The sequence below is a fragment of the Vipera ursinii genome (genome assembly GCF_947247035.1).
Source record: "Vipera ursinii genome assembly, chromosome: 7".
Classification (NCBI taxonomy): domain Eukaryota; kingdom Metazoa; phylum Chordata; class Lepidosauria; order Squamata; family Viperidae; genus Vipera; species Vipera ursinii.
The window spans coordinates 20,693,839-20,721,715 of NC_139521.1; the positions used below are offsets into that span (position 1 = coordinate 20,693,839).

The 27,877-nt window shown below is 39.9% G+C and overlaps 1 protein-coding gene across 1 annotated transcript in view; it reads right to left on the reverse strand.

Annotated features, from left to right (window-relative positions):
* Positions 1 to 1,134: 1,134 nt before the first annotated feature.
* The window catches only part of BOD1L1 (biorientation of chromosomes in cell division 1 like 1), a gene marked incomplete at its 5' end in the record, with an annotated part of 172,060 nt that continues 145,317 nt past the window's right edge, over positions 1,135 to 27,877 (reverse strand). Inside the window, 6 exons of the mRNA XM_083368025.1 lie at positions 1,135 to 2,870; positions 5,796 to 5,939; positions 20,091 to 20,262; positions 20,681 to 20,765; positions 20,898 to 20,926; positions 21,792 to 21,840. Coding sequence (XP_083224151.1) covers positions 2,762 to 2,870; positions 5,796 to 5,939; positions 20,091 to 20,262; positions 20,681 to 20,765; positions 20,898 to 20,926; positions 21,792 to 21,840 — 588 coding nt within the window. The 3' untranslated portion in view covers positions 1,135 to 2,761. The remainder of the gene's footprint in view (positions 2,871 to 5,795; positions 5,940 to 20,090; positions 20,263 to 20,680; positions 20,766 to 20,897; positions 20,927 to 21,791; positions 21,841 to 27,877) is intronic.

A 27,877-nucleotide genomic window follows, 5' to 3' on the forward strand; every position in this document is an offset into this window, starting at 1 on the left:
ACATGGAGAGGTTACTCTCACAGGTACTATTTTAATCCAGGTTTTGCCTAACCTGTATTTGTACCTTTGGTTTTTACCTGGTCAGGAAAAACCAAAGGTACAAGAATAGATTAGGCGAAACCTGGCTCAAAAACAGTAACTGTGAGAGGGACCTTGGAGTCCTAGTGGACGATCACTTAAACATGAGCCAGCAGTATGTGGCAGCAGCCAATAAAGCTAATATAATCTTGATTGTATAAACAGAGTCATAGAATAAAAATCACATGAAGTATTAGTACCGCTTTATAGCGCCTTAGTAAGGCCACATCTGGAATACTACATCCAGTTTTGGTCACATTATAAAAAAGACCTTGGAAAAAGTGAAAAGAGGAGCAACTAAGATGATTAAAGACCTGGAGATGAAAACATATGAAGAACAGTTGCAGGATTTGGGAATAGCCAGTTTAGAGAAAAGGAGGACTAGGGAGACATGATAACAGTATTCCAGTATTTGAGAGGCTGCCACAAGGAGGAGAGGGTCAATTTATTTTCCAAAGCACCAGGAGGCAAGAAAAGAAACAATGGATGAAAACTAATCGAGAGAAGCAACCTGGAATTAAGGAGAAACTTTCTAACAGTAAGAACAATTAACCAGTGAAGCAGCTTGTCTTCAGATTTTGTGAGACTGGACAGCCATTTGTCTGAAATCCCAGTTCTATTCTGATTTGAAGTGGCCAATATGGATGCTGCGTCTTGCCCTCCAGATGTGTTTCCCCTGCAGCCTTTGCAAGCAGCTGTCTGATGATGGCTGAGCTTCCCAAAGTGGAGGTTGCTTTCTTCAGATGTGGCCCCCGCAGTTTGCACCCCCTCTTCTGCTATCTAGCCAGCATTGCCTGCGAAAGCTAAATTTTGGATGGATATTTTAAACTGCCAACAGTTTGCGGAGGCACCAAGTTTGTAGGGCACCAAGCTGTCCCCATGTTGAGTTTGTTCCATGCCAACTTAGCCCTTTCGAGTCAGCGGAGCTGGGCTGGCTGTACCTACCCAGCCATGCCCACCTGGCCATAAAGAGTTAGCTGTACTGTGTGGTATTGAGCCAGCCACACCCACATCCACCTAGTTGTGCAACCTGTTACCACCCAACCACACTTACCCAGCCACGCCCATCTGGCCCTTTAATGGCAACCATAATGCTGACACAGCCCTCAATGAAATTGAGTTTGACACCCCTGAGTTAAAAGATAAAAAATGTCCATAGTGCATTATTAAAGTGATAAAAGTTTTAATCTGCCATAATTAAAAATAGAAAAGGATTAAGAACTTCTACTTGAAATGCAGGGGCATCCACAGAATATCATCAAAAAGGCCAAAATGGCAGCCACAATAATGCGACTGAAGCTTTGCACATAAAAATCAGGCAAAGTTTTGACTATACTCTCATGGCCACCATTTTTATTTTGTTTATATACTACAGACCTCCTGATGAACATGATTGACCCATGCTGTAACTTCTGTTTTTTGAGCCTAATCCTAAACAAAATGCCATCAAATTGCTGGGCTCAGAGCATCAGACATTTCAACTTGTGCTTAGTTTGCATAAACATCAACAGGATTCAGAAATGTTTGGGATAACAACCTTTGAGTGTAGACAACAAATACATGCAAAAATCTAACAATTCAAAGACTGAGACTCTAGTTTGGAAACATTTTGTAATTTATATATAAACATTCAAATAAGAAACAAACTAAAATATTTGACAGAAATAACCTCAGTACAACAAAAGATCCCCAAACCAAAAAAACCAATTAAAAATCAATGTTGGTGTCAGTTATAAAAGATGAATATCAACATTTTAAAATAATCTCAGAATATTTGGCAACTTACATTTTTGCAAGAGACAAATGTGATTAACAATAAAAAAGCTTTACATGGAACTCAAATTGAAGATTTGTTCTTGAGAGAGTAAAATGCAAGTCTACTAAAACAACTAACCAGATTCTACTTCTTTAATACTAGTGGATAAAGTAGGCATGTTGCCAATCTTTTCAGTCCTTTTTGTTTTCCATTTTTCTATGGAAAAACAAAAGCACTGGGAGAAGAACAATTAAGAACTCCACAGAAAGGTGATGTGCTCTTCAGCCGAAAATTCTTCTTTTACTGTGTTCTAGCTGGGACACTGGGAGAAATTTTACAAGTGAGAATACATTTCCAAAGGAAAGGGCACCTTGAACTCAACACTGTAAATGCCATTCTTAACTCTTAGCATAGAGAAAGTTACAAACACAACAAGAGAAGTAACCAATCTCTCCTTATGCCTATCTACTTGACCCAAACATGCGAGAATATTCTGAGCCACATTAACTTTCCACTTTCTTCTCTTAGTCCTACCCAGCGCTAAGCATGGCAGCACAACATTTAATAAGCCAGTTAAAACAAGATGATATAATACCAGGTCTTGCAGTCCAATAAAATGTTCCCATTATGTTCATACACAATAAAATACAATCTTTTTTTTAAATAAATGTTTTATATACAAAAGGTGTTAAGAGGCCACTAGTAAAGAGTGGATTGGAAGCATCAGCGAATTCCTCCTGGACCCAAAGAAACTTTCTCTAATTCATACTGCATAAACAAATACCGTAGTTTATAAAAGTGTTTAAAATATTACATGTGTATTATAAGTTACATCTTGGAAATAAACACATGCAGCTCCCCTCCTCAAGCTTTATAGAGCAGAGACAGTTCCCTCCCACCCTGAATCCCCACTGACATGGGTTCCAACTATCGCTTGGACTTTTTCATGTCAGTCTCATCGGTCCTCTGCTGATCCTTCTTACTTGACACTGGAGGACTTGCTTCCCTTCTGCGCTTGGTGGGCTGAAATTTTGAGCTGAAAATATCAAAACAAATTTAAAAAGAGTAATTATTTTTAGTAAGCATGGAATCCAGTGACTAGACCCATAAATCTGCTTTGAAAGAGAGTCCCCAATAATACCCCATTGTTGGGATCCTGGCTAAATTGGGAAGCAAGAGAATGTAGCGCAAAACTGCTCTTCCACTCTGCATCTTCTAGCTACCTGACAAGGCTTGCTTGGCTGCTCCTCCTCATCAAAAGCATCTCTGGAAAAGCGTCTGCTACCACTTTTTGTCCCTGGCTATCTTGATCCCACTCCATTTTCTCATTTGTATCCACTGCAACCTATGTGATTCACAGCCAAGACATGGATGTAGAACTCTGGAGCTTTCCACTTGACAGATCCCAAACATCTGGATACCTCCCTCTACTCTTCCCATCAGACCTCCTTGACCTCTGAATCCTATAAAAACTGAATTCTTCCATGAGCGTTCTGCTTAAATGCTCCAGCTTCCATTTTTCAACTAAATAAAATGATACATAGAGCATATTGTTGTGGTTATGCTTGCTTCCTGGCTTATTGTATTTATGAATTGCCTCAACTATAAGAGACTCTGGAGGCTGCATATCCTGGGCATCCTTCCTGTTTAGCCCAATGAATACAACAATTACATTTATATTCAGCCAATCAGAATAGAGCTGAAAAGGATATTGGAGGTCTTCTAGTCCAACCCCCTGCTCAAGCAGAAGACCCCATATGATTTCAGACAAGTGGCTGTCCATTCTCTTTTTTAAAAACCTCCAGTGATGGAGCATCCACAACTTCTGACAGCAAGTTGTTCTGTTGGTTAATTGTTCTCACTGTTGGTAATGTTTGTAATGTGGCAACAAAAACTGGATGTAATATTCCAGGTGTGGCCTTACTAAGGTTTTATTAAAGCGGTACTAATACTTCACATGATTTTGATTCTATACCTCTGTTTATACAAACAAGGATTGTATTAATTATTTTGGCTGCTGCTGCACACTGCTGGCTCATATTTAAATGATCATCCACTAGGACTCCACAGTCCCTTCACAGTTATTGTTTTGCCTAATCTAAACTTGTACCTTTGGGTTTTCCTGCCTAAGTGCAAAACCTTGCATTTGTTCACATTAAATTCCATTTTGTTGGACAGGACCCAACAGGTCTGTCAAGATCTTTTTGGATCCTGAGCAGTACAGATTTGTGCACAATTTAGCACCTGCCTGAGCCATGAGAGACTTGTCTTATAAAGCTTATTTCCTGTTCCTATGGATCATTCTTTTGTTTTTGGTTAGCATGAGCAACTATCTGCCATGCTCAATCTTCCAAAATTGCCTGGATATCTGACTTTTCCTGTGGCCAATACCACCTTCATCTTAAAATGAACTCTGGACTGCCACTTGTCAATAAGGGTTTCTACCCCATAAGGCTGCTCCGGAGAAATACAGATCCTAAGATTTTTGGGTTCTCGACTATGTTGTTACAAAAGTAAATAAACTGTACTGAAGCAAAATAGAAGCTCATAATTTATATGAATAAAAAATGAAGATAAAAGATATTTTTCTCCAAATTCTGGTAAATGCTGGAAGCTATCTTTTTAAGCATAATAACAGAGAAGCCCCCTGCCAGATCATATCTGATATCCAGTTATAGACAGCCAGATGCTTCAAGAGCAGTGATGGCGAACCTTTTAGAGACCGAGTGCCCAAACCGCAACCCAAAACCCACTTATTTATCACAAAGTGCCAGGGCTGCATCAGCATTGTGGTGGCCTGGGGGGGGGGCAGGGAGGTGCCTCTGAGTGCCGCCTCTGGCACACAAAACCCAGGGGAGCAAAAATGGGCCACTGTGTGTGCTCGCGGCCCCGTGTGCGCATGCATGCATGTAAAATGCTTCCCCCTCCCTTTTCTTCCAGTCCACCAATTGACAATGATTGGTGACCTCTGCTCTGCCACCTCTATTTGAGCTGGCTAGTCGGCTGCTTCGCCTCCTTTGTGCTAGGAGGGGCTCCTGCTCTGGGTGGCGGTGGCGGCCTGATGGACCTGCTGCTGGCGGCAGCAGCGTGTGTGCCAACAGAGAGGGCTCTGAGTGCCGCCTCTGGCACGCGTGCCATAGGTTAGCCCAGTGTTTTTCAACCTTTTTTGGGCAAAGGCACACTTGTTTCATGAAAAAAATCACGAGGCACTCCACCATTAGAAAATGTTAAAAAATTTAACTCTGTGCCTATATTGACTATATATAAAGTAATTCTCTTGAATAGGAATCAAATAAACACAAAGAAAGTATTTTATAATTACTTTATTATGAAATAGTAAGTAAATAGAAATATGAAAAATTATAAAATACTTTATTCAGTGCGCAACCTGGGCCTGTTTGGCCGAACACAAAGCTCTCAGTCTCCATCCGTCTCCTCCTGCTCCGGTCCTCCTGGTGACTCGGGTCGTGACGTCTTCTCTCCGCTGCTGCGCACACTGTGCTCGGGCGGGAAGGAAGTCGGAAGATGATGTCCTACTGTGATAGGTCCAGGCTGGAGTTTGGACCAATCACAGCCCGGACATCAGAAAAGTGGAGGGTGTCCCCCTGAGGAGCGCCAATCGGCACCCCTGCTGGCCGAGGGCGGAGTCAAAACCCCACCCCCCCATACCCAGGACACAGTCCGGCGCCCGCCTAGTGGGCAAAAATTTGACATTTTTTTAAAAAAATCTTTCGAATTTTTCAATTTTTCCTACGGCACACCAGGCAACATCTCGCGGCACACTAGTGTGCCGCGGAACAGTGGTTGAAAAACACTGGGTTAGCCATGACTGCTCTAGAGCATAACAGAAATAAACAGTGTGTCCTGTAGTTATCCCACCAATTATGTGGCATCATTTTGGATAGTAATGATCAAACAAAAGGAAGGAGGAGAATCTCAAGTTACTTTTCTTTCCACTTACGGGGCCAATCGAGGACTTTTGTTCACTTTTGCAGTGGCAGATGATTGCTTTTTCTCTGCTAATTTCTGACGATTTGTAGGAAAAGCTGGGGGTGGATTCTGACTTTTAGATGTGGCTCGGGTTCTTGGCTTGTTTGGCTGCTTCCTGAAAAAAATAAGCATAAAAACTGAAGAAAAGGCCTTTTTAGGTTCAGGTAAGATGATCAATTAAAAGCATAATCCTAAAAATTGGAGCTTGGGAGAGTGTCAATTACATTTCTAAGAAATCAGATTATTATTATAATGTGACAGGAAAGCAGAACTGGTGGTTTGATTTCAAGAATGGCAAACAAGCAAGGCTGCCTCACAGTGTCTCTTGGTGAGCCTCCTTCTGTAAATACATGAATGGATGTGGCTACATATTGTTCTGTTCTAAGAAACACTAGCAAATAATTTTAAGGAAAGACATAAAAAATGTCTGATCCCCTGAAGAATAAGCCCCATTGTCACATGTTGTTTCAACAGAAGCAGCTACTACAATCATAGAGTAACAGAATAACAGATTTGGAAGGGACCTTGGAGGTCTTGTAGACCAATCCCCTGCTCAAGCAGAAAACTATGCCATTCCAGCGAAATGGCTATGCAGTCTCTTCTTAAAGCCTCCAGTGATGGAGCACCCACAACGTCTGAAGGCAAGACATTCCACTGGTTAATTGTTCTCACTGTTAGGAAATTTCTCCTTGGTTCTAGGTTGCTTCTCTCCTTGATTAGTTTCCATCCATTATTTCCTGTCTTGCCTTCTGCTGCTTTGGAGAATGGGTTGACCCCATTTTCTCAGCCCCTGCTGGCTCATATTTAAGTCATTGTCTACTAGGACTCCAAGATCCCTCTCACAATTACTCCTATTGAAGAGGTTTCACTTAATCTGTAGCTTGATTTTTCTTGCATTAAATGTAAAACCTTACTTTTCTCAACTCTGAATTTCATTTTGTTAGATAGAACCTAGTGTTAAAGTCTGTTGAGATCCATCTGAATCTTGAGTCTATCTTCTGGGGAGTTGGCTATTCCTGCCAGTTTAGTGTTGTCTGCAAATTTAATGAGTTTCCCTTCTATTCCCTCACTGAAATAATTTATGAAGATGTTGAAGAGTACTGGACCTAAAATGGAATCTGGGGGTATCCCATTGCTTACTTCCCTCCATGTAGATGTCGTTCCATTAAAGATTACATGTTGAGTACAGTTGGCCAGCCAGTTACAAATCCATCTGGTAGTGATACTGTCTATCCCACATTTTTTTAGTTTACCAAAAAGTAGGTCATAGTCTACTTTGTCAAACGCCTTAATGCAGGGGTCCCCAACCGTGGACCAGTACTGGGCCGCAGCATGCCAGCAAATGGTCAGCACAAACAAGCAAAGCCCCATCTGCAGGATGCAGGCAGCACACAAAACCATACCCCCTCTGGTCTGCGGAAAAACCTCTCTCCACCTAACTGGTCTCTGGTGCCTAAAAGGTTGGGGACCTCTGCCTTAATGAATCCAAGTATACTATGTCCACTGCATTTTGCTGGTCCACTGATTTAGTCACTTTGTCAAAGAATGAAATAAGATTTGTTTGGCATGATCTGTTTTTGACAAACCCGTGCTCATTTTTGGTTATAACTTTGCTTGCTTCTAGATGTTCCCAGATCTGTTGCTTATCTTTTCCAGGTATTCATGTCAGGTTGACTGGTCTGTAACTCCTGGATCTGTTTTCCCCCCCTTTTTTCAAGATGGGAACCACATCAGCTCTTTTCCAGCCCTCTGGCAATTCCACCTCTCTCTCTCTCTCTCTCTCTCTCTCTCTCTCTCTGTGTGTGTGTGTATAGGGTTAGGATTTTTAAAATAACATTCTTAATATATAGCAAACAGCACGTTGTATTTAAAAACAATGAATAATAGTTAATTATAAATGATACATTAATCGCTCAATAGTTGTCTTCTTACTTAATATATATTCAATGTCACATATCACATTCCTTTCTTTCTAACTCGTTTTTCTAGCCATTGATAAAAATTATCCCATGTTCTAAAATATGCTGAGTCTTCCTTCTCTTTTATCTTTAATGTCAATCTGTCCATTTCTGCACAATCTAAGATTTTCTTAATTAATTCTTCCATTGGTAAGATTTTCATTTTTCTAGTATTAGGCAAATACAATTCTTGCTGTAGTTAATACATGTAAAATTAAGTATATCTAGACTTTCTCATAATTTGATCCTATTATTCCTAACAAAAATACTTCTGGCTTAAAAGCGATATGTTTTTTAGTCATTTTCTCTAACCATAGATGTATTTTTGACCACAATCTTTTAGCTTTAAGGCATGTCCACCAGATATGGAAGTAAGTACCTGGTTTTTGTTTGCATTTCCAACACTTATTTGACATATTTTAAAACATTTTCGCTAATCTCATTGGTGCTAAATGCCATCTGTAAAACATTTTATATAAAACTTATTTATATGTCACTGCTTTCATTAGTTTAGCATTTCTTTCCCATAAAGTTTGCCAATTTTCTAGCTCTGTATTACGTCCAAAGTTCTTTGTCCATATTATCATTGTTTCTTTTACTTGTTCCTCTTCTATCTTTAAGCTTAACAAATATTTATAAAGTTTCTAAATCAGTTTTTCGTCTGTTTTTAGCAGTATCTGGTTAAATTTTGTCTGTTCTTTATAGAATCCCATTGTTTTAGCATCTTTTTCATATCTCATTTGAATTTGCAAGTATGGCCACCATGATAGATCAATACCTTGTTCTTGTAAATCTTGTCTGTCTTTCAATTTCCCTTCATTGTCCAAAATAACTTTATAGGCCACAACTTTGTTGTAATTAATTAAATTTGGGTAAGCAAATGCTTCCATTGTTGAAAGCCATCCAGGTATCTTGATATAAATTTTTGCTTTTATTTTTTCCCATTCTAGAAGAAGTGCCTTTCTTATAAAGTGGTTTTGAAAGTATCTATGTATTTTATTCTTCCCATACCACAGAAAGGCATGCCATCCAAGTAGTAGATCATGTCCCTCTAGGTATAATAGTCTTTTATCTCTAAGCATTATCCACTCTTTAAGCCATGTTAATATAGTTGCTTGGGAGACTTCCGGTGGCGGCGCGGCGCCGAAGACAGCCTTCCCGGGCTGCCCGCGGCTCAGCTGTTTGTTTTTTCGCCCGAAACAGCGCCGATCAGCTGTTCGGGCGAAATTGAAGCCCCCTCCTCGGGAGAAGAGGAGGGGGTGAGGCCCCAGGTAGGGGTAGAGTTCTCCGGGGCCGCCTGAGCTTGGAGCTTGGGCGGCTGAAGGATTGAACTCCCCCGAAGCCTGGGTTGCTCCCAGCTGGCCGGCGTCTCTGCTCCGAACTTCTTGGAGCAGAGCCAGGCGTCTGCGAACCATCCCTGCCTGAAGAAAGGACTATGATTTAAAGGAGCAGGCAGAGCGGTACAAGAGGCAAAGGTGAAGAGGATTATTTTACTATACTCTCGAGCTTGTTGGACTTTTTAAACTTTAAGTGAAAGTGCGTCATAATTGAGGACTAAAAGATGGCGGCGAAACCTCCCCCTAAAACTCTTCGGAGTGGTGGATCCTCGCCGGTGCAACAATCATCACTACAGGCGTTGCACCCTCCTGAAGCGCTGACATCGAAGGATCTGCGAGATGCTTTGGATAAACATGCCCAGGTACTTTTGGAATCAATTAATCAATCAATTGCTGATAAATTTGCACAGATGGAGGAGAAATTGGAGAAATTGGAGGAGAGAATGGAAGAGAGGATGGAACAGAAGTTCAGCGTGATGAAGGTAGACATTTTGTCTTCAGTGCATAAAGTGGCGGAATGTGTGGAAGAATTAGATGAAAAAATGGATGATCTGGCTCAAAGGAATGCTATATTAGAAGTAAAAGCACGGGAGAATGAAAATGCAAGAGACAAAGTGGAAAGGGAGTTAAGCCTAGCCCAATATTACCAGATGCAGTTTGCTGTCAGAATCAGAGGTTTAAAAGAGAATATTAAAGAAGATTTAAAGCAGCTGATCTCTGAGGCTCTCGAAGTGGTATTAAACCAGCCAGCATCTGAAATAAGAGCAGCTATGGATAAAGTGTTTCGGGTGAATTCATGGATTGCCAGACAGAGAAAGTTGCCTAGAGATGTGGTGGTTTATTTTGCAAAAAGAGAAATTAGAGATCAAGTTATACAAGCTGCCTATGATGCTAAAGTGGTGATTGCTGAACAAGAAGTCTTGGTTTTAAAAGAAATTCCTCCAAGGATTTTAAGGGGAAGGAAGGACTATACATTTCTCGTGCATGAGCTTAAGCAAAGAGATATAAGGTTCAGATGGGAGATTCCAGATGGGCTGATGGTGATGCATGAAGGTAAAAGGTATCGGCTGATTACTGTGAAGCAAGCGCGTGATTTCTACAATAATGTCTTAAAAGCAACCCCATTAACACTTCTGGAAGCTGGAAAGGGATCTGGAGAAGGAGAACATCAAGAGGATGAAACAGAGGAAAGTGGTGCTGGAGGAGATCAAGCTACAACTTCTTTGGATGATCCTAGAGAGCAAAGAGTAACGCGTGCTGCTTTAAAACGAGCAAAGAAAATAAAAGAACAAGATCAGCAAAAGTCTTCAGATTCTTCACAACGTACATATAGTCAAGCTGTGGGAGGAGCATGGCCTAAAGAAGTTAGTCCTATCAAAGCTGTGGTCCAAGAGCTTTTGGAGGATATGCATGGCAACTAAATTTCTAACCTGGAATGTTAATGGACTAAATTCACCGCAGAAGAGGAAGAAAGTTTTTCAATATTTAAAACAATTTAAGATAGATGTTATATGTTTGCAAGAAACGCATATTAGAGTTTTGGATCAAAAGCATTTACTGAACTCGAGACTGGGTACGCAATTTGTTGCTTCTGCAGAGAATAAGAAAAATGGAGCGGTTGTTTATGTTAAAAGTGCCTTAACAGCAGACTTAATTGAAGCAGATAAGCATGGAAGATATGTTATGATTGAGCTGTTGTTAGAAGGTAAAAAGACGCTTCTAGTTGGATTATATGCACCTAACCAACAACAAGCTGATTTTTTTAGTTTACTCCACACAAAGCTTACCCAGTTGAATTATAAATCTTTTATTTTTATGGGAGACTGGAATGGTGTTTTGGATGTACAGTTGGATAAGGCTGGAGCTTTTAAGCGCATTCCAAGTCATGCTAGACTGCCTAAATCTTTTTTTGAAATGAAGGATGACCTGGAATTGCGAGATATTTGGCGTGAGAGACACTTGCAGGAGAAGGATTATACTTTTTATTCTGACAGACACCAATCTTTTTCGAGGATTGATTTTATTTTGTTGACTAATGATTTTTTTTTGAGAACTAAAAAGGTGAAGATTTGTGCAAGAACTATCTCTGACCACAGTCCAGTTTGGTTGGAGATTGATAAGGAGAAAAGAGATAGGCGCTCGTGGCGCGTAAATGAGAATCTGTTTAGAAATCAGAGAAATGTGGAAGAATGCAAACAGCGGATGAAGGATTTTTTTGAGATTAATATGAATAAGGGTACCTCTATGGACATGGTTTGGGATGCTAGCAAGGCCTATATGAGAGGGGTGTTGATATATATGAATAATAGACATAGACGTGCAGTGGAAACTAGAAGGAAAGAACTGGAGAATGAAATAAAGGAAAAAGAAAAGGCTTTGATTTTGAATCCAGAGGATGTGAAGATCAAGGAGGCTATTAGACTGCTAAGAGGACAATTTGATAAATTAATGGCAGATCAAGTGGCAACCAATCTGCGGTTTGCTAGGCACAATACTTTTTGCAACGCTAATAAACCAGGCAGATGGTTAGCTTATAGACTGAGGAAAAAACAAAGGGCCTCTAATATAGATAAGATTGAGTATAAGGGAAGGGTTGTGTTTCAACAGAATCTTATTAAGGATGCTTTTGTGGATTTTTATTCGAAATTATATACTAAAGAGGAAATTAATGTAAAAGATATTGATATATACTTGGAGAATGCTAGCATCCCGGTTCTTACGCAAGTACAAAAAGAGGGGATTAATCAACTGATTACAGAAGAAGAAATTCTTACAGCAATTAAGGAACTGAAGGTGGATAAAGCGCCAGGCACGGATGGCTTGACTGCGGCCTATTATAAAAATCTACAATTTGAGATGATAAAGCCGTTAAAGGAACTGTTTCAGACAATTCAGAGGGGGGGGAAAGGTGCCACCGTCTTGGAGAACAGCTTTTATCTCTTTGATTCCGAAGGAAGACCAGGATGCTACTCAAGTTAAAAATTACAGACCGATATCGCTTTTAAATACAGATTATAAGATATTTGCTAAGGTTTTGGCTAATAGACTGATGAGGGTTCTGCAACAGGTGATTCATGGGGATCAAACGGGGTTTATTAGTGGTAGGCAAATGAAAAATAATGTGAGACATATAGTTGATGTGTTAGAGTTTTTGGAAAGGCACAACCAGATCTCTGCAGCGCTAATCTTTTTAGATGCTGAAAAGGCCTTTGATCAATTGAATTGGCAATTTTTGTTGAAAGTTTTAGATAAAATGGATTTTGGGGAAAAATTTTTACAACCGATTAGGGCATTATATCAAAAACAAACTGCCCGAATCATAGTTAACAATAGCCTGACAGCAGCTTGTAATATTGAGAAGGGCACAAGGCAAGGGTGTCCGTTATCGCCCTTGTTATTTGTGTTAACATTAGAGATATTATTGGTTAAGATTCGGAACTCGGAAAAAATTAAGGGGATACAAGTTGGAGATCAGGACTATAGATTGAGAGCATTTGCAGATGATCTGGTTGTTACAGTGACCCAGCCAGAGAACTCTGTTGTGGACCTGATGGAGATAATAACACAATATGGGAAGGTTTCTGGATTTAAAGTAAATACACAGAAAACTAAAATTTTGGCTAGAAATATGACAGTTTCACAGAAGGCTCTCTTAGAAGGATTAACTGGATTTGAGATTGTTAAAAGGGTTAAATATCTGGGGGTGATTTTGTCGCCCTCTAATACAAAGCTATATAAAAATAATTATGAAAAACTATGGGGGAAAATTCAAAAAGAATTGGAGAGTTGGCAAAAATTGCAATTGTCTTTGTTGGGACGGATTGCAGCAGTGAAAATGAATGTCCTGCCCAAATTTTTATTTTTATTTCAAATGATACCGATTCTTAAGAAAGATTCTAACTTGGAGGAATGGCAGCGTGGTATCAATAAATTTGTGTGGGCAGGGAAAAAGCCACGAGTTAAACTTAAGATTATGCAGGATACTCGTGAGAGAGGTGGCCTTAAATTGCCTAATTTTAAATTATATTATGAAGCTGCTGCATTAGTAGGAATAAGCGATTGGATCAATTCGACGCAACTGAGGTTATTAAATCTTGAGGGCCATGATTTGTTGTTTGGCTGGCATGCATATTTGTTGTATGATAAGAAGGTAGATACTGTGTTTAGGATGCATATTTTAAGACAGGCATTGCTGAGAGTTTGGAAGAAGTATAGACATAAGTTAAGCAGCAAGATACCATTGTGGGCAATTCCAAAACACGCAATAGAAAATATACATGCTGGTTTCAAACATGATGTGACTACGTACAAGGAAATTTTAAGCCTGGAAAGGAATGTTTGGTGTTTGAAATCATATAGCCTCTTGCGAGAAGAGAAGATTGTTCAAACTTGGTTTCAATATATTCAATTACGGGCCAGGTGGAAAGAAGACCAGAAAAATGGATTTACAATGACTGATGAAAATTTGATAAAGCAGATTAGAAATCAGGGACCAGCACATATTAAACGGATATATCTTGCATTGATAGAGATTGACTCGGAAACAGAGCTTGTTAAGGATTGTATGATAAAATGGGCCCAAAACATCCAGGAAGTTATTACAATGGACACGTGGGAAAAGATTTGGGTGAGGAACGTAAAATTTACTCAAGCTCAAAATTTAAGAGAGAACTTTTACAAAATGTTTTATAGATGGCATTTAGATCCTAAAAAGCTTGCAAGTATGTATCCGAATTATCAGCCTAAATGTTGGAGGTGTGGTGATGAAGATGCAACATATTTTCACATATGGTGGACATGTAAGAAGGTTAAGGCTTTTTGGATAAAAGTCTGGTGGAATATGCAGAAGATTTTTAAACAGAGGATAAAGTTTTGTCCGCAACTTTGTTGGGAATAATTGCAGACGCTACAGTTGTGGACACCAAGCTGATGTTGAACTTAATTATGGCGGCAAGACTTTTGATAGGCCAATATTGGAAGAAAGAGGAACTGCCGACCATAGAAGAGTGGACTTTAAAGGTTTCCGACCTGGCAGAGATGGCGAAGATTTCGGCCTATTTGAAAGATCATTCGCAAGAACGTTATATTATGGAATGGAGAAAATGGATTGAGTTTATCCAGAACAAGTATAGGGTTAAGAAGTTTTATGTAGCATTCGAATAACTCTTCTTTCGTTTTTTTTCTTTTTCTATTCTAGTTTTTTATATATATTTAATATTGCTAAGGTGTGTCTTATCCTATATAAGCTAGAGAGTGATGGATTTTAGAATTTATAGTTGTTAGTATATGGTTGTTTATGATTGCCTTTTTATATATATATACCTTGTATTTAGCTCTGGGAAGTCGGGGGGGGAGGGGGGGGAGGGAGGGGGGGAGGGAGGGAGGTTGGGGGGAGGTAGGGGGGGAGCAGGGAGGGGGAAGGGGGGTTTTTTAAAGGAAAACTGTATTTTAAAACTTTTCAATAAAAAAAAATATATAGTTGCTTGGTAGGATAACATCCAGTCCAGCAGCCTAAATCCTCCACTTTCTTTCACTTCTTGTAACATTTTCAGAGTGATTCTAGCTTTTTTTCCTTGCCAGATAAATTTCAATACTGTTGTATTCATCAAAAAAGATTTTTCCCAGTCTTACAGGTATCGTTTGGAATAGAAAAAGTATTTTCAGTAAGATATTCATTTTCACTGTTGCTATTCTCCCCAACATTGAAAGTTGTAATTTTTCCACTTTTCCAGATCCAATTTTATTAGTTTTAGTAATCTTATATAATTGTCTTCTTTTATTGTTCCACATCTTGCTGTTGAATAAATTCCAAAATATTTAACTTTTTTAACTATTTGGTTTGGTTTTTTTGCTAATTGATTTTTTTTGTTTTTCTGTTAGATTTTGTTAGCGCTTTAGTATTTTCTGTTTATTTTTAACCCTGCCACTTCTCCAAATTCTTCTATTTTCTCCATAACTTTAGCACTTGTTTCAAGTGGTTCTTCCAATTACAAGTCCTCTGCAAATGCTTGTAATTTATATTTTTTGTCTTTTATTTCCAATCCTTTAATTTCTATATCTTGCCTGATATTTCTGTTCAATACTTCCAGTGTTAATATAAATAATAATGGAGATAAAGGACCATCTCCCCAGCTTATTGGCATTTTTAAAAACGTTCTGTTTAGCCCTTTTAATCTGTTGAGCCATTATTTCCATCTCAGCTAGGTTTAATTTATGTTTTATTATCTCCATTTGCTTCTTAAGTATTTTCTTTTGTGGGTCTATTTGTAGTTCTAATTCTAATTTTCTAAATTCTTCTTTCAACTTTTAACTGTTGTTGTTTTCTTTCTTTATTCTTTTTGGCAGTATAGGTTATAGCCAGCCCTCTAAAATATGCTTTAGCTGTGTCCTACACATTTTGAAGCGATGTCTCTTATTTATTTTGAAAAAAAGTCCATTTCCTTTGCCGCTAGTTGTATGAATTCTTTTTCTTTCCATATAGATTTGTTCAAGGACCATCTTAATTTTTTCTTGGCTCCTCTCCAAATCATCTTTATTGGATGATCTACCCAGATATTAGTTTTTATCTCAATTTCTTGTATCATCGTGCTAAGTTCTGAGGATGACCATATCATATCAATTCTAGACCATGATTTGTGTCTATGTGAGTAAAATGTATATTGAAGTTTTTTTGGATTTTTCTCTCTCCATATATCTTGGATGCAAAGTTCTTCTGCCATTTTTCAAAATGCTTTAGGTAATATATTTCTTCCTTTCTTCCCTTGTTTAGTGCTTTTATATAAAGTTCCATCTATTATTGCACTGAAGTCTCCCATTATACAAAGATTTCAATAGTCCAATTCTAATATTTTTTTATATAATTTTTGGTAAAATTGTTCTTGTTTATCATTTGGTGCATATATTGCTATCATCAGTATCTGTTTTTGATCCATCATTATTTCTGCCATTAATTTTCTGTCCTCTTCATCTGCATAAATTTATTTAGGGTTCATTGTTTCTTTAATATATACTGTAGGGCTATTCTTCTCTTTTGATGTGCTAGTGCAAAATGAAGTTTACTAATTTTTGGTTGTTCTAGCAATTTATAGTGTTGTCTCTTAATACGTGTTTCTTGCAGGCAGATTATATCCATTTTTAATTTTTGTAGTCGTGTAAAAATGGTTTTTTTCTTTTTGAAGGGGAATTTAGTCCATTTATACTCATTGACAGGATCCCATTTTCCTTCTCCATCTCTTTCAATTATATCTAGGTCTTAATCTTCTAGTCTATCTTATCTGTCTCTGTTCTCTTGGTTTTGCTCCTTCTTCTTTGTAAGTATTTTTAGTTTCTTCTTCCTCTCTTGGTTTAACTGCTCCTTCTACAGCCGTCTCTTCATGTTTCTTTGTTTCTCTCATTGTACCAGGTTCAAAATCACCTCCTTCCATAAACGCTTTGTGGTCATCATAGAATTCTCTTGCTTTAAGTGGCGTGTCCAGTCTGTATCTTTTCGTGTCCCAATAGATTAAAATCCCTTCTGGAATCAGCTATCTAAGTTAGATTTCTTAAAAGATGCATGAGAGACAAGATTTTGAGAAGAGTAAGAGATGAACCTTTGAAATACAAAGAAAAAGAAATTGTAGTTCTTAAACAAATATCTAGGAGAATAAGAGAAGCCAGAAGAGAATACCAATTTCTAACTAGAAAACTAATTGAAAAAGGAGTGAATTTTAGATGCTCCAGAATCTTTGAAAGATATGGTCCAATGGTTCCGAGATCACATCTGCCAGTTCCTTCAGAAATCTGGGAAGTAATCCATCAGGTAGCAGTGACTGAATTTGTCTAGAGTGGACAGGTGTTTTCTTACCATTTTCTTGCTTATTTTATTTGATATATTTGTCTTTATTTGTCTTTTATGATTATGTTTTTGGTAGGTTAGGGCTGTATTATCTTTTAGCATGAAGACAGATTCAGTGAATGTATTAGGCAGCTCTGCTTTCCATTTATGGCCTGTTACTTCCTTGCACCTTCTCTCATAAATGGACTGATTGTTTCTGTGACTTTTTTCTTTTTTATATGTTGAAACTTTTTAAAATCATTTTTAACATTTGTTGCAAGTCTTACTTCATTTTGAACCTTAGCTATGTGTTCCTTTTTCCATTTTTTGTACTTATCCTTTTTGTCTTTCATTCTATCAGAGTTCTTTGTATAATCATGCTGGTTTCTTCTTGGATTTCTTATTTTTCTTTTTCAGTGGTATTGAATTGGACTGGGCTTTCATAATCATATTTTTCAGCTTCTTTTCCAAGCTTCTTGAGTTGTTTTCCCATTTAAGATTTTCATCCATGTGATGCTTCCCAAGCTTTCCCTTCAATAAATCAGCTCTTTTAAAGTCTAAGACACTGGTTTGCTAATGTTCAATTATTTGTGTTGCATTATATTGAATTCCAATATGACATGGTCATTTCCCCCCAAAGTTCTGGCAACTTCAACCTCCTCTATCACTTCGTCTCTGTTAAGTAAGAATTAGATCTAGAATAGCAGGCCCTCTACCTTTTAGATGACAAAGTTGTTAAGTTGGTCAGGAACCTTAAGGTTTAAGTTTCTTTCATGGACAAGACACCTGGTTACCGTATTTTTCGGACCATAAGACACACTTTCCACCCCAAAAGTGTGGGGGGGAAACGAGGGTGCGTCTTATGGTCCGAAGGTGATCCGTATGGCCAGCCCCAACCTCTGCAAGTGGAGCACGAATTGGCATGTGCTGAGAAACGCCGATCTCACACTCCTGCAATCTGCCTCGCTCGGTTTCAGCTTCCCTTGCTACAAGAGAAAGCAGACTGAAACGGAGTGAGGGAGATTGCCAGGAATGCGAATCGGCTGATCTCGCGCTGCTGCAATCTCCCTCGTTTCAGCCTGTTTTCTCTTGTAGCAAGGGAAGCTGAAACCGAGAGAGGGAGTTTGCAGAAGCGTGAGATCAGCCGATTCACATTTCTGGCAATCTCCCTCGCTCCGTTTCAGCTTGCTTTCTGCAAGAGAAAGCCAGGCCGCAGGGCCGCCTTCGCGGGTACTGCTCTAATGCAGAGAGGGAAGGACAAAGAGGGAGGGAAGGAAGGAAGGAAGAAAGGGACAATGGGAGAGGGAAGGAGGGAAAGAAAGAGAGAAAGAGAGAGAGAGAAAGAGAGGGAGAGAGAAGGAGAAAGAAATAAGGAGGGAGAGAGGAGAAAGAAAGGGAGAGAAATAGAGGGAGAGAAAGGGAGAGAGAAAGAGGGAGAGAGAAGGAGAAAGAAAGAGGGAGGAAAATAGAGGGAGAGACAGAAAGGGAGAAATAGAGGGAAAGAGAAAAATAGAGAGGGAGAGAAAGGGAGAGAGAGGAGAAAGAGGGAGCGAAATAGAGGCACAGAGAGAAAGGGAGAGATAGAGGGAAAGAGAAAAATAGGGAGAGAAAGAGGGAGATGGAGAGAAAGGGAGAGAGAGAGAGGAGAGAGAAAGAAAGAGGGAGGGGGAGAGAAAGAGAAGGAGAGAGAGAAATTAAATTAGTAACATGATTGTTAGGTGAATCTGGTTTCCCCACTAAATTTGCTTCTCAGAAGGTTGCAAAAGGTGATCACATGACCCTGGAACAATGTGACCATCATAAATATGAATCAATTGCCAAACATCCGAATGTACATCACATGACCCTGGGGATGCTGCAACAGTCATAAGTGTGAAAAATGGTCATGTCACTTTTTTCAGTGCTGTCGTAACTTTGAACAGTCACTAAGTGAATCATTGTAAGTCAAGGACTACCTGTACTTTATCATTTTTTTTCCTTTTTTGGTGGGGGGTCAAGTTTTTGACACCTTGCTGGGCGACTGGTGGTACTCGGACATTGCCTTGTACTAAAAGTGGTACAATGGATGAAAAGGTTGAAAAGCCCTGTTTTAGTATACCGGTACTATTTGGTTCAGAATTTTTTTTTCTTGTTTGCCTGCTCTAAAAACTGGGTGCGTCTTATGGTCAGGTGCGTCTTATGGTCCGAAAAATACGGTATGTATCAACAGAATGTTTTCTTGATTGCAAAGTTCTTCTGGATTGCTTCCTATCTGATTTCCAAACTGATATTGACAGAATATTGATAATAGAGAGGAAGTGTAATATACAGGGGTATAATTGGCAGTTATCTTCAGTTCTAATGAAATGCAGATTTTTAAGAAAGGAGACAACAGCTGTACTTTAGGGACACTAAGAATCAATTATTTTGATGCTGTTTAAAATGTGCATGAAATTGCTAGATAAAACCATTAGATTTAGATTTGTGCTTATGTCCTGGTGATGCCCAGTCCCCCTCATTACTCACTATCATTTACCCTTGGTTAACAGAAGTTCTGACTTAGAATCTGGATCATTTTGTGATTAGATGAAAGCAAAGAAATTTTACATTAATCTATATAAATCAGAGATCTCCGAACTTTGATTCGATATGCACTTGCCACCATTCATTCATTCATTCATTCATTCATTCATTCATTCATTCATTGCCCATCTTGCAGTTCAAGTGACTCTAAGCAGCTTATATGAAGACAAAACAATGTATCACAACAATTATAAATATAAAATGGATTAAAATGCACCAAATTGCAGGTTTGGGGATGGTTCTAATTTTATTCTTAGATATTCATATGCAGAGAAGTTAATAGGAAAGGGGTTAAAAAAAGTCATTTTGCCTCACTCCTTTTACATGTGACATATATAAAAAAGCCTGAAGCTTCAACTACATGGTTGCGATTGCCATTTTAACTTTAATAAGGATAACCTTATTCATATGGTAACTGTAGCCAGCAATTCTTCACGATCAGCTCAGAAATTCACTGGATTTGAGACATACACACCAGTGACTGCAGAAAAAGACAGCCTTAAGTGTCTTTTTTCTCAATTCCCACAACATCCCTCCATACACTACTGGAGAGTCCCAGTGAATTATTTGCCAAGTCTTGGCAGAGTTGGCATTACCTTTCTGCTTCTAATCTTGATGCTGATCTAGTTGTGGCTCCTGAATACATCTCATCTCCATCTGTTTCACCATCGTTTCCTTTCTCCTTGATTTCATCCTGGCCCTTAACACTTTCTTCAGAGACAGATCTGAGCTTCTGACGTTTTTTAGATGACTCAGATGTGTTTGTTCCTGCAAATTTTAATGACAGTATCAAAGATCCACTCAAGCCTCAGAAAAAGATTTTTAAATTTTTTTAAGGAAGAATATTCCATATAGAATACTCTTACAGGACTTTGTAAATGGAAAATGTAATTTTCCATCCCTTTATATTTTAATTCATATTTGTTTAAATCTCTTTAAACACATTTGTGATAGTTTACTTTTTCTTTCACAGACAAAATTCATAGAGAACTCAAGCGGAACCCAAGCAGCTGGGCTGTACCAATCCTGACATGAAATTACAGAGATTTGCACATTTTTCTCTAATATTTACTTTAGCTTCAACCCAATGATTTTTCTCCCAAGGAATAAAGCTGATCTCTTTACAAGTTAATAGACAACTTAAACAATAAAAAGTTAAGAGAAGGAGAGGAGGTTCTCTGTCTACCTGTTTCCTCTGATGAAAGACAAGACCGTTTCGATTTCCTTCCTCTTAACCGCATAACCATCTTGCTCTTCTCTTTTTCAGTTTCCTGACAATTGGAAGTAAAAAACAAAACAAAACAAAAACCCAATTCCATTAAAACCAAAAGGTCTTATAATCCTGTAAAGATATTTTAGATTTGGGTTGGAAAATAGCATGAATTAAAAATTCTTCAACTTACATTGCTTCTATTGTTCAAAAAATCATTGGCTGTAAAAAGAAAAAAAAATAAGAACGTGCTTTTATCAAGATGTTAAAATTAGCCAAAAAATCTTAAGTCATTTAACTAAAAAAGTTTTTCCTTGCATATGTTCCTCCTAAACTTACTACAACGTAGTAAATGTAAACTGTGGCAGGGATGATAGACAATAGTAAAATGGAATGACTTCATTCTCCTTGAAAATTAGAATTCTATATAACTCTATGTTAACTTTAAGAGCTAGTTATCAAATGAAATGATTAAATGCTGGTGACCCTGTTTCTCCAGCCACTACTGGTAAATGTCAGGTCCCTCCATAACAAGACTCAACAAGCAGACCTGGCATATGGCTGGACAGGGATGGGAAGGCTGTCCTCTTGGAAATGTGCACTGCAGGCAAGAGGAGTGGGTGAGAGTCAAATATATTTCAGTAAACTTTTACTGAGGTTTTTTAGTTTTATGGAAGTTCAATGTTTTAATTATTTTATTACTGAATTCTGCGTACTCTTCTATTTAATATACAGCACCATGAATATACATTCTGGTAGTTCAGAAATCCAATCAATCTATCAGGCCAAACTGTGAGCATCCCTGCGGCAGTATGGAAGGAATCTATTCCGTTAGGTTCTCTAGCTGTGCCCTACTTACAGATATCAATTTACTAGGCTACTGAAACTACAGAATCACACAACAGATTTTACCAAGTTTGAGAAAGGGACTGCATACATATTACAACTACCATGGATCTCTGGAGAAGAAAACTTTGTAAATATGACAGCCAAATTGATAGAGTAGCAAGTCTTTAAAAGAAAAAAAGCCAGATGCATTTCATCCCATCTATTTTTTCATGTGAAAAACAGATGTTTGAATCATTACCTTCTGGTATTATCAGTAATCTCTTGCTAGTGCCTGAAGACTGCAGCACCTAATTAAGAACAAAAAGTATTTTTAGTAGAAAAATCAAATATATTAAAAGTATTCAAATGCTCTTTCAATTATTTTTTATATTTAAACAAATTCATGATATCCTATCCTGTCAGGTTATTTAAACATTAAAAAGTAGCCCAAATACTGCAATTAGTGTAGACCCAAATTAACTTAATATGCAATACTTTTTACAACTTAACACATGAACAAAGCTGGAGTTTTCAAAGAAACCTCTATCCGTAGTGGATCAGGGCCTTATACTGAGTTTATCAGTGTCATAAATACACACACAGATACATATACACCTTTAAATATGTTTTGTCATGGCTTACATTTTAGAATATACTGCAAAACACATTTTATACACAGAAACAGTGCATCAGAATATTAAAAACTACAATCAACTTTGACATTTTTGATAGTTTCATATATGAAACAAAATGCAGTACAGTAAAGTATAGAGACAAAGATTAAGTGACAGGAAGCTGGCAGATTACACTGAATCCGAACTATAATCTCACAGCAACCACATCCATGTATCCTGCATAGGGATAATCCAGTTCTATATTCTAAAATAGATGTAAAGTGTGAAGGTTCCGACTGACGAACCCGACCAAGCAAACACCTTCGAGACATTCCAATCTCTTAATGTAAAACTTTATTGAGTACATCACTTTGGCACTAATAAAGGCAGAATCAGCTCTGCAAGACCCCTCCCAAACCCATATACAGTAGTGAAAGCATTGAATTCTCCCTCCTTGCTCTGGGTCAGGTCACGTTGCCCAATCAAATGGAAAATGTTGTTATGAGAAAGCATCTCTAGGTCCCAAGTTCGTTGGCAAGCTGAGAAGCAATATTTGTTGCACCAGCAAAACCATGCTTTGAAACTAGACATAAAGATTTCTTGAAGTATAAATGCTGTCAGAGCCCATCTTATACTGGGGAGGGGGGAAATCTATTTTCTTTCTTTCTATTCTTTGCTAAGGGTTCTGCCATTCTCCTGAAGGGGAGGGGGGAAGATGCTTCGGGCTGTCTCTTTGTTTCTGTTTCGCTACAATGTATCCTTTCCGCTATTCTCTCACTACGGAATGGAAGGTGTGAAGACCCAACAACATCATTGCGAGCCTGGGAACGGTCTATGTTATCAGCTCCTTTCCCACAGCGGACTAAACACCTGAGGATTGGCCCATTCAAACTGACAGGATGAACTATTGGGGTGGGGTTTGCTTGGGACTCTTTTAACCTATTGATCTGAGCAGGAAATCCTCACATCCTGCCTATCAAGCCTGCTATAGCTTCTCCTAATAAAAGTTCCTTTTGGAAGAAACTGCTTCTACAAGTCTTGCTTTCTTAGGATGAGCTTTTGAAGTGGGCCCTGACAAATACAAAATATATTAACTTTCTCAGTCTAGTCCAATACTACATCATCCAGTGCTTCCTTGGTCCTCTCTTCTTCTGGCAGTATGCATTTTTCAATACTGGGAAATACAATTCTTGTTACTGTTAATACATATACAATTAAATATAGACATCTTCATCACATTTTTCTGGTATTATACATAATATTGATAGTATCAATTTATAATAACTTTTCTAGCCAAAATATATCTCAATTGCATTTGCACTTAAAATCCATTTATTCAATCAATATTCTGTTTTTCCTGCTTTTTAAAAATTTTAATTTCCCATCAATGTTCAAAATATCTCTATTGCTTATAATTTTATCACAATAAATTATATTTGGGTAACCAAAAAGCTTCCCTTATTCAAACCCTTTTAGAATTTTCATATTTCCCATCTCACAACAAAGTATAATATTCTAGATACAAATCCTATCCTTCTAACTACTTTTATTTCTAACAGTTATCTATTTTCTTAGCCATATTCAAACATCTGTTTAGTAGTATAATATCCCATCAATTTTCTTCAATCTTACTCTAGCTTTCTTCCTTTGCAAAATAACTTTCCAAGTCAATACATTTAAATCAAGTAGTTCTTCCTCTGTTTTTGTATATATTATTTGGAATGAGGAAAAGAATTTGGTAGAAGTGTTTTTGGAAGAATGCTCAACCCATTTATATTCATTAAACAGCTTCCATCCTTCTCCTTAAGTTTTTCTTTTCATTTCTTGTTTGTCACTATTCAGCATTTCTCCTAACAGCTTTATCATCCATTCACTCAGCTCTGAGATCTTGACAAGTACGATGTCTTTTCCATTTCCGGTGTTATCATTTTCTAGTTTTTCATTTGTCTGTATCTGTCTGTTAAATTCCTTCCTTTAGGCTCTCCATCTTTGGATCCATTTCTTCTAATGTACCTTCTGTTTTCTAGGTTTTAGTTCCTTCTTTACAGCCATTGTCTGGATTTGTAAGTTTAGGTTGGAAAATTGTTCTTTTATCTCATTTGCATTATTTTTAGTCTCATCCTGAAATAAAACAATTATCTCTTGGATTGATTTCAACATGGAAAGAATTACTTTCTGAGATTCCTTAACATTTTCTTGTTGATATATCAAGCTGGGAGCTTTGGAGACAGGTATTGAAGATGATTTTTTTACCATTTAAGGCTGAGTATGGAATACTCATTTTATTTTTGTATGTAATCTATATGTCAGGTTTCCGACGTATGGGCTTTTCAAGTGACTCTGAGGCATTGTTTACCTTAAAAGTCCTTTATTAGCCTAATACATCGGCAAATGCTTGCTCGAAAGAAGCTGGAAGTTGAAATCTCCGCCCTTTGCACAATATATTAAAACACAATTCTCCACCTTTCTAATTTTGTCATTAATCATATTCTCCAATTAATTTAAAGAATCAGTTTCCCTTCCGTTAGAAGACCACGAAAGCCTTATCTTCTTTAGGGAGAAAAATGGCCTGGAAAAGTGCAATCCTACTCATTCCCCCTCCTAACCTTAAACTAAAACAATACACATCTTAAAGCAATACACAAGTTTAACATATGAAACGGCTACTTCTTCATCTCTTGTCAAGCAATAACATTCGATGTTAGCAGCATTGACACTATATAGTCCAAAAGGGTCCCCAACCCAGATAAGCAGCCCAAGTGTTTTTGTTTTTCCCTTTTTCCAGCTGCAGTCTGCAAAAGTGAAAGTATCCAGGAACAAGTCATCTGAGTCTGGGCTTCCAGCCAAGTTTCCCTTAAGCATTTAATTTAATTTAATTTAATAATATTTTTATACCGCCCTTCTCCCGAAGGACTCAGGGCGGTGAACAGGGCAAGAATAAAAATACAGGATTACAAAAGTTAAAAAATGATTAAATACATGCCCATATACTAAAAACAACCCCCCCAGTCCCCTCATCAGGCCAGGCCAGCTTGTTCAAAAAAGTATGTTTTTAGCTCGCGGCGAAAGGAGCGAACATCGGGCGCCGTCCGGAGCTCAACCGGTAGCTGATTCCATAGCTCCGGGGCGCCCACAGAGAAGGATCTCCCCCTGGGGGCCACCAATCGACATTCTCTGACCGGTGGCACCCTGAGGAGGCCCTCTCTGTGGGAACGCACAGGGCGGAGGGAAGTTGATGCCGGCAGCAGGTGTTCCCTAAGGTACTCCGGACCCCTGCCATGTAGGGCTTTGAACACCATTACTAGTACCTTGAATCTCACCCAGAAGGCAACTGGTAACCAATGCAGCTCACGGAGCAGAGGTATAACGTGGGAGTATCGGGAGACTCCCAACACAACTGTCGCGGCTGCATTCTGTAACAGTTGGAGCTTCCGGGTGGTCCTCAAGGGCAGCCCCATGTAGAGAGCGTTGCAGTAGTCTAGTCGAGAGGTCACGAGCGCGCTTGTGACCGCGCATAGATCATCCCGGCTTAGATAGGGCCGCAACTGGCGCACCAGGCGAAACTGGGCAAAAGCCCCCCTAGTCACAGCTCCTATGTGGTCTTCCAAGGTGAGCCGTGAATCTAGGAGGACTCCCAAGTTGCGAGCCCCATCTACGGGGGGTAATAGTTCACCCCCCCATAGAAAGAGGTGGAATATCCGAATAAACCCGGGATGAAGGTATGCAAAGCCACTCAGTCTTGTCGGGGTTGAGTTGAAGTCTGTTCCTCCCCATCCAGACCCGAACCGCCTCCAGGCAACGGGACATCATGTTGAGGGCATCACTGGGGTGGTTTGGGGTCGAAAGGAAAAGCTGGGTATCAACTCCAAAGCCACGAATGATCTCACCCAGTGGTTTCATATAGATGTTGAACAGGAGGGGCGAGAGGACTGACCCCTGAGGAACTCCACAAACGAGAGACCTCGCGGTCGACCTCTGTCATCCTGCCAACACCGACTGCGAACGTCCCTGGAGATAGGAGGAGAACCACTGTAAGACTGTGCCTCCCACTCCCAATCCCCTGAGACGCCGCAGCAAGATACCATGGTCGATGGTATCGAAAGCCGCTGAGAGGTCTAATAGGACCAGAACAGAGGAATGCCCCCTGTCCCGAGCCCTCCAGAGATCATTCACCAGCGCGACCAATGCCGTCTCCGTGCTGTGCCCGGGCCTGAAACCCGAATGGTACGGGTCTAGATAATCCGCTTCATCCAGGACCAGAGGGAGCTGATGCGCCACCACACACTCAACAACCTTCGCAAGAAAGCGAAGGTTGGAGACCGGACGAAAGTTGTTCAATACAGCTGGATCCAAGGCAGGCTTCTTGAGGAGAGGCCTCACCACCGCCTCTTTCAAGACGGTGGGGAAGCTACCCTCGTTCAAAGAAGCCGATATAACTGCCTGGAACCAGCTGCGTGTCCTCTCCCGGGCTGCATAAACCAGCCAGGAAGGGCACGGGTCCAATAAACATGTGGTGGAGCTTAGCTTCCCCATGATCCTCTGGAGTCACAGAATCAAACTCCTCCCAGGTAATATCGACAAGACCGCCCGCATCCTGATCGCCAGACTCTGCCCAGTCAGAGTCCAGACCGGTCCGAATCCGAGCGATTTTGTCCGACAGATGCTGGTTAAACTCCTCGGCACGACCCTGCAAGGGTTCTTCCCTCACCTCTTGATTCAGGAGGGAGCGAGTCACCCTAAACAGGGCGGCCGGGCGATTATCTGCGGACGCGATAAGGGTAGCGAAGTGGTTAGACCTCGCCTCCCTTTTCACAGCGAGATAAGACCTAGTATAGGCTCTTAGTCGCAATCGGTCAGATTCGGATCGGCTGGATCTCCAACCGCTCTCTAGGCCCCGTCTCCGCCGCTTCATCTCCCGGAGCTCTGCGGCGAACCATGGAGCTCGGCGGGATCTGCACCGGGTCAGGGGCCGCAGGGGTACAACTCGGTCAAGAGCCTCAGTGGCTGCCCTTTCCCAGGCTTCCACTAAGGCATCTGCCGAGCTGTGAGCAAGGGAGGCAGGTGGGGACTCCAGCGCCGCCTGGAACCTCTGGGGATCCATTAAGCGTCTGGGGCGGTACCATTTAATTGGTTCCACACACCCACAGCGGGGGGTGGCAAAATGGAAGACCAGCCGCAGGAGATGATGATCGGTCCATGACAGGGGCATAACAATTGGGGAGCCCCCACCAAGATCATCTAACCACCGTCCAGATAAGAAAACTAAGTCAAGGGTGTCGCCTCCCTTATGAGTCAGTCCCGAAATTACTTGCGTCAGGTCCATGGCCGTCATGGAAGCCATGAACTCCCGAGCCAACTCACATGATCCTCCCAGAGATGGTAGATTGAAGTCCCCCAAAACTATAAGTTTCGGGAACTCAATCACCAACCCAGAGAGGACATCGAGAAGCTCAGGCAGGGCTGCTGCTGTGTGACTAGGCGAAAGGTACAACAGCAGCAAGCCCAACTGCGCACCAGGGCCGCATCTCAAAAAGAGAGACTCACACCCGACTATCTGGGGAACGGTGGCCTCCCGCGGACACAAGGTCTCCCTCATGACAACAGCCACACCCCCGCCCCTACCCTGAGCCCGAGGCCGGTGTAGCACCCGGAAACCTGGTGGGCAAAGGTCAACCAGAGGAATCCCGCCCTCTGGGCCCAACCAAGTCTCCGTGATGCAAGCCAGGTCTGC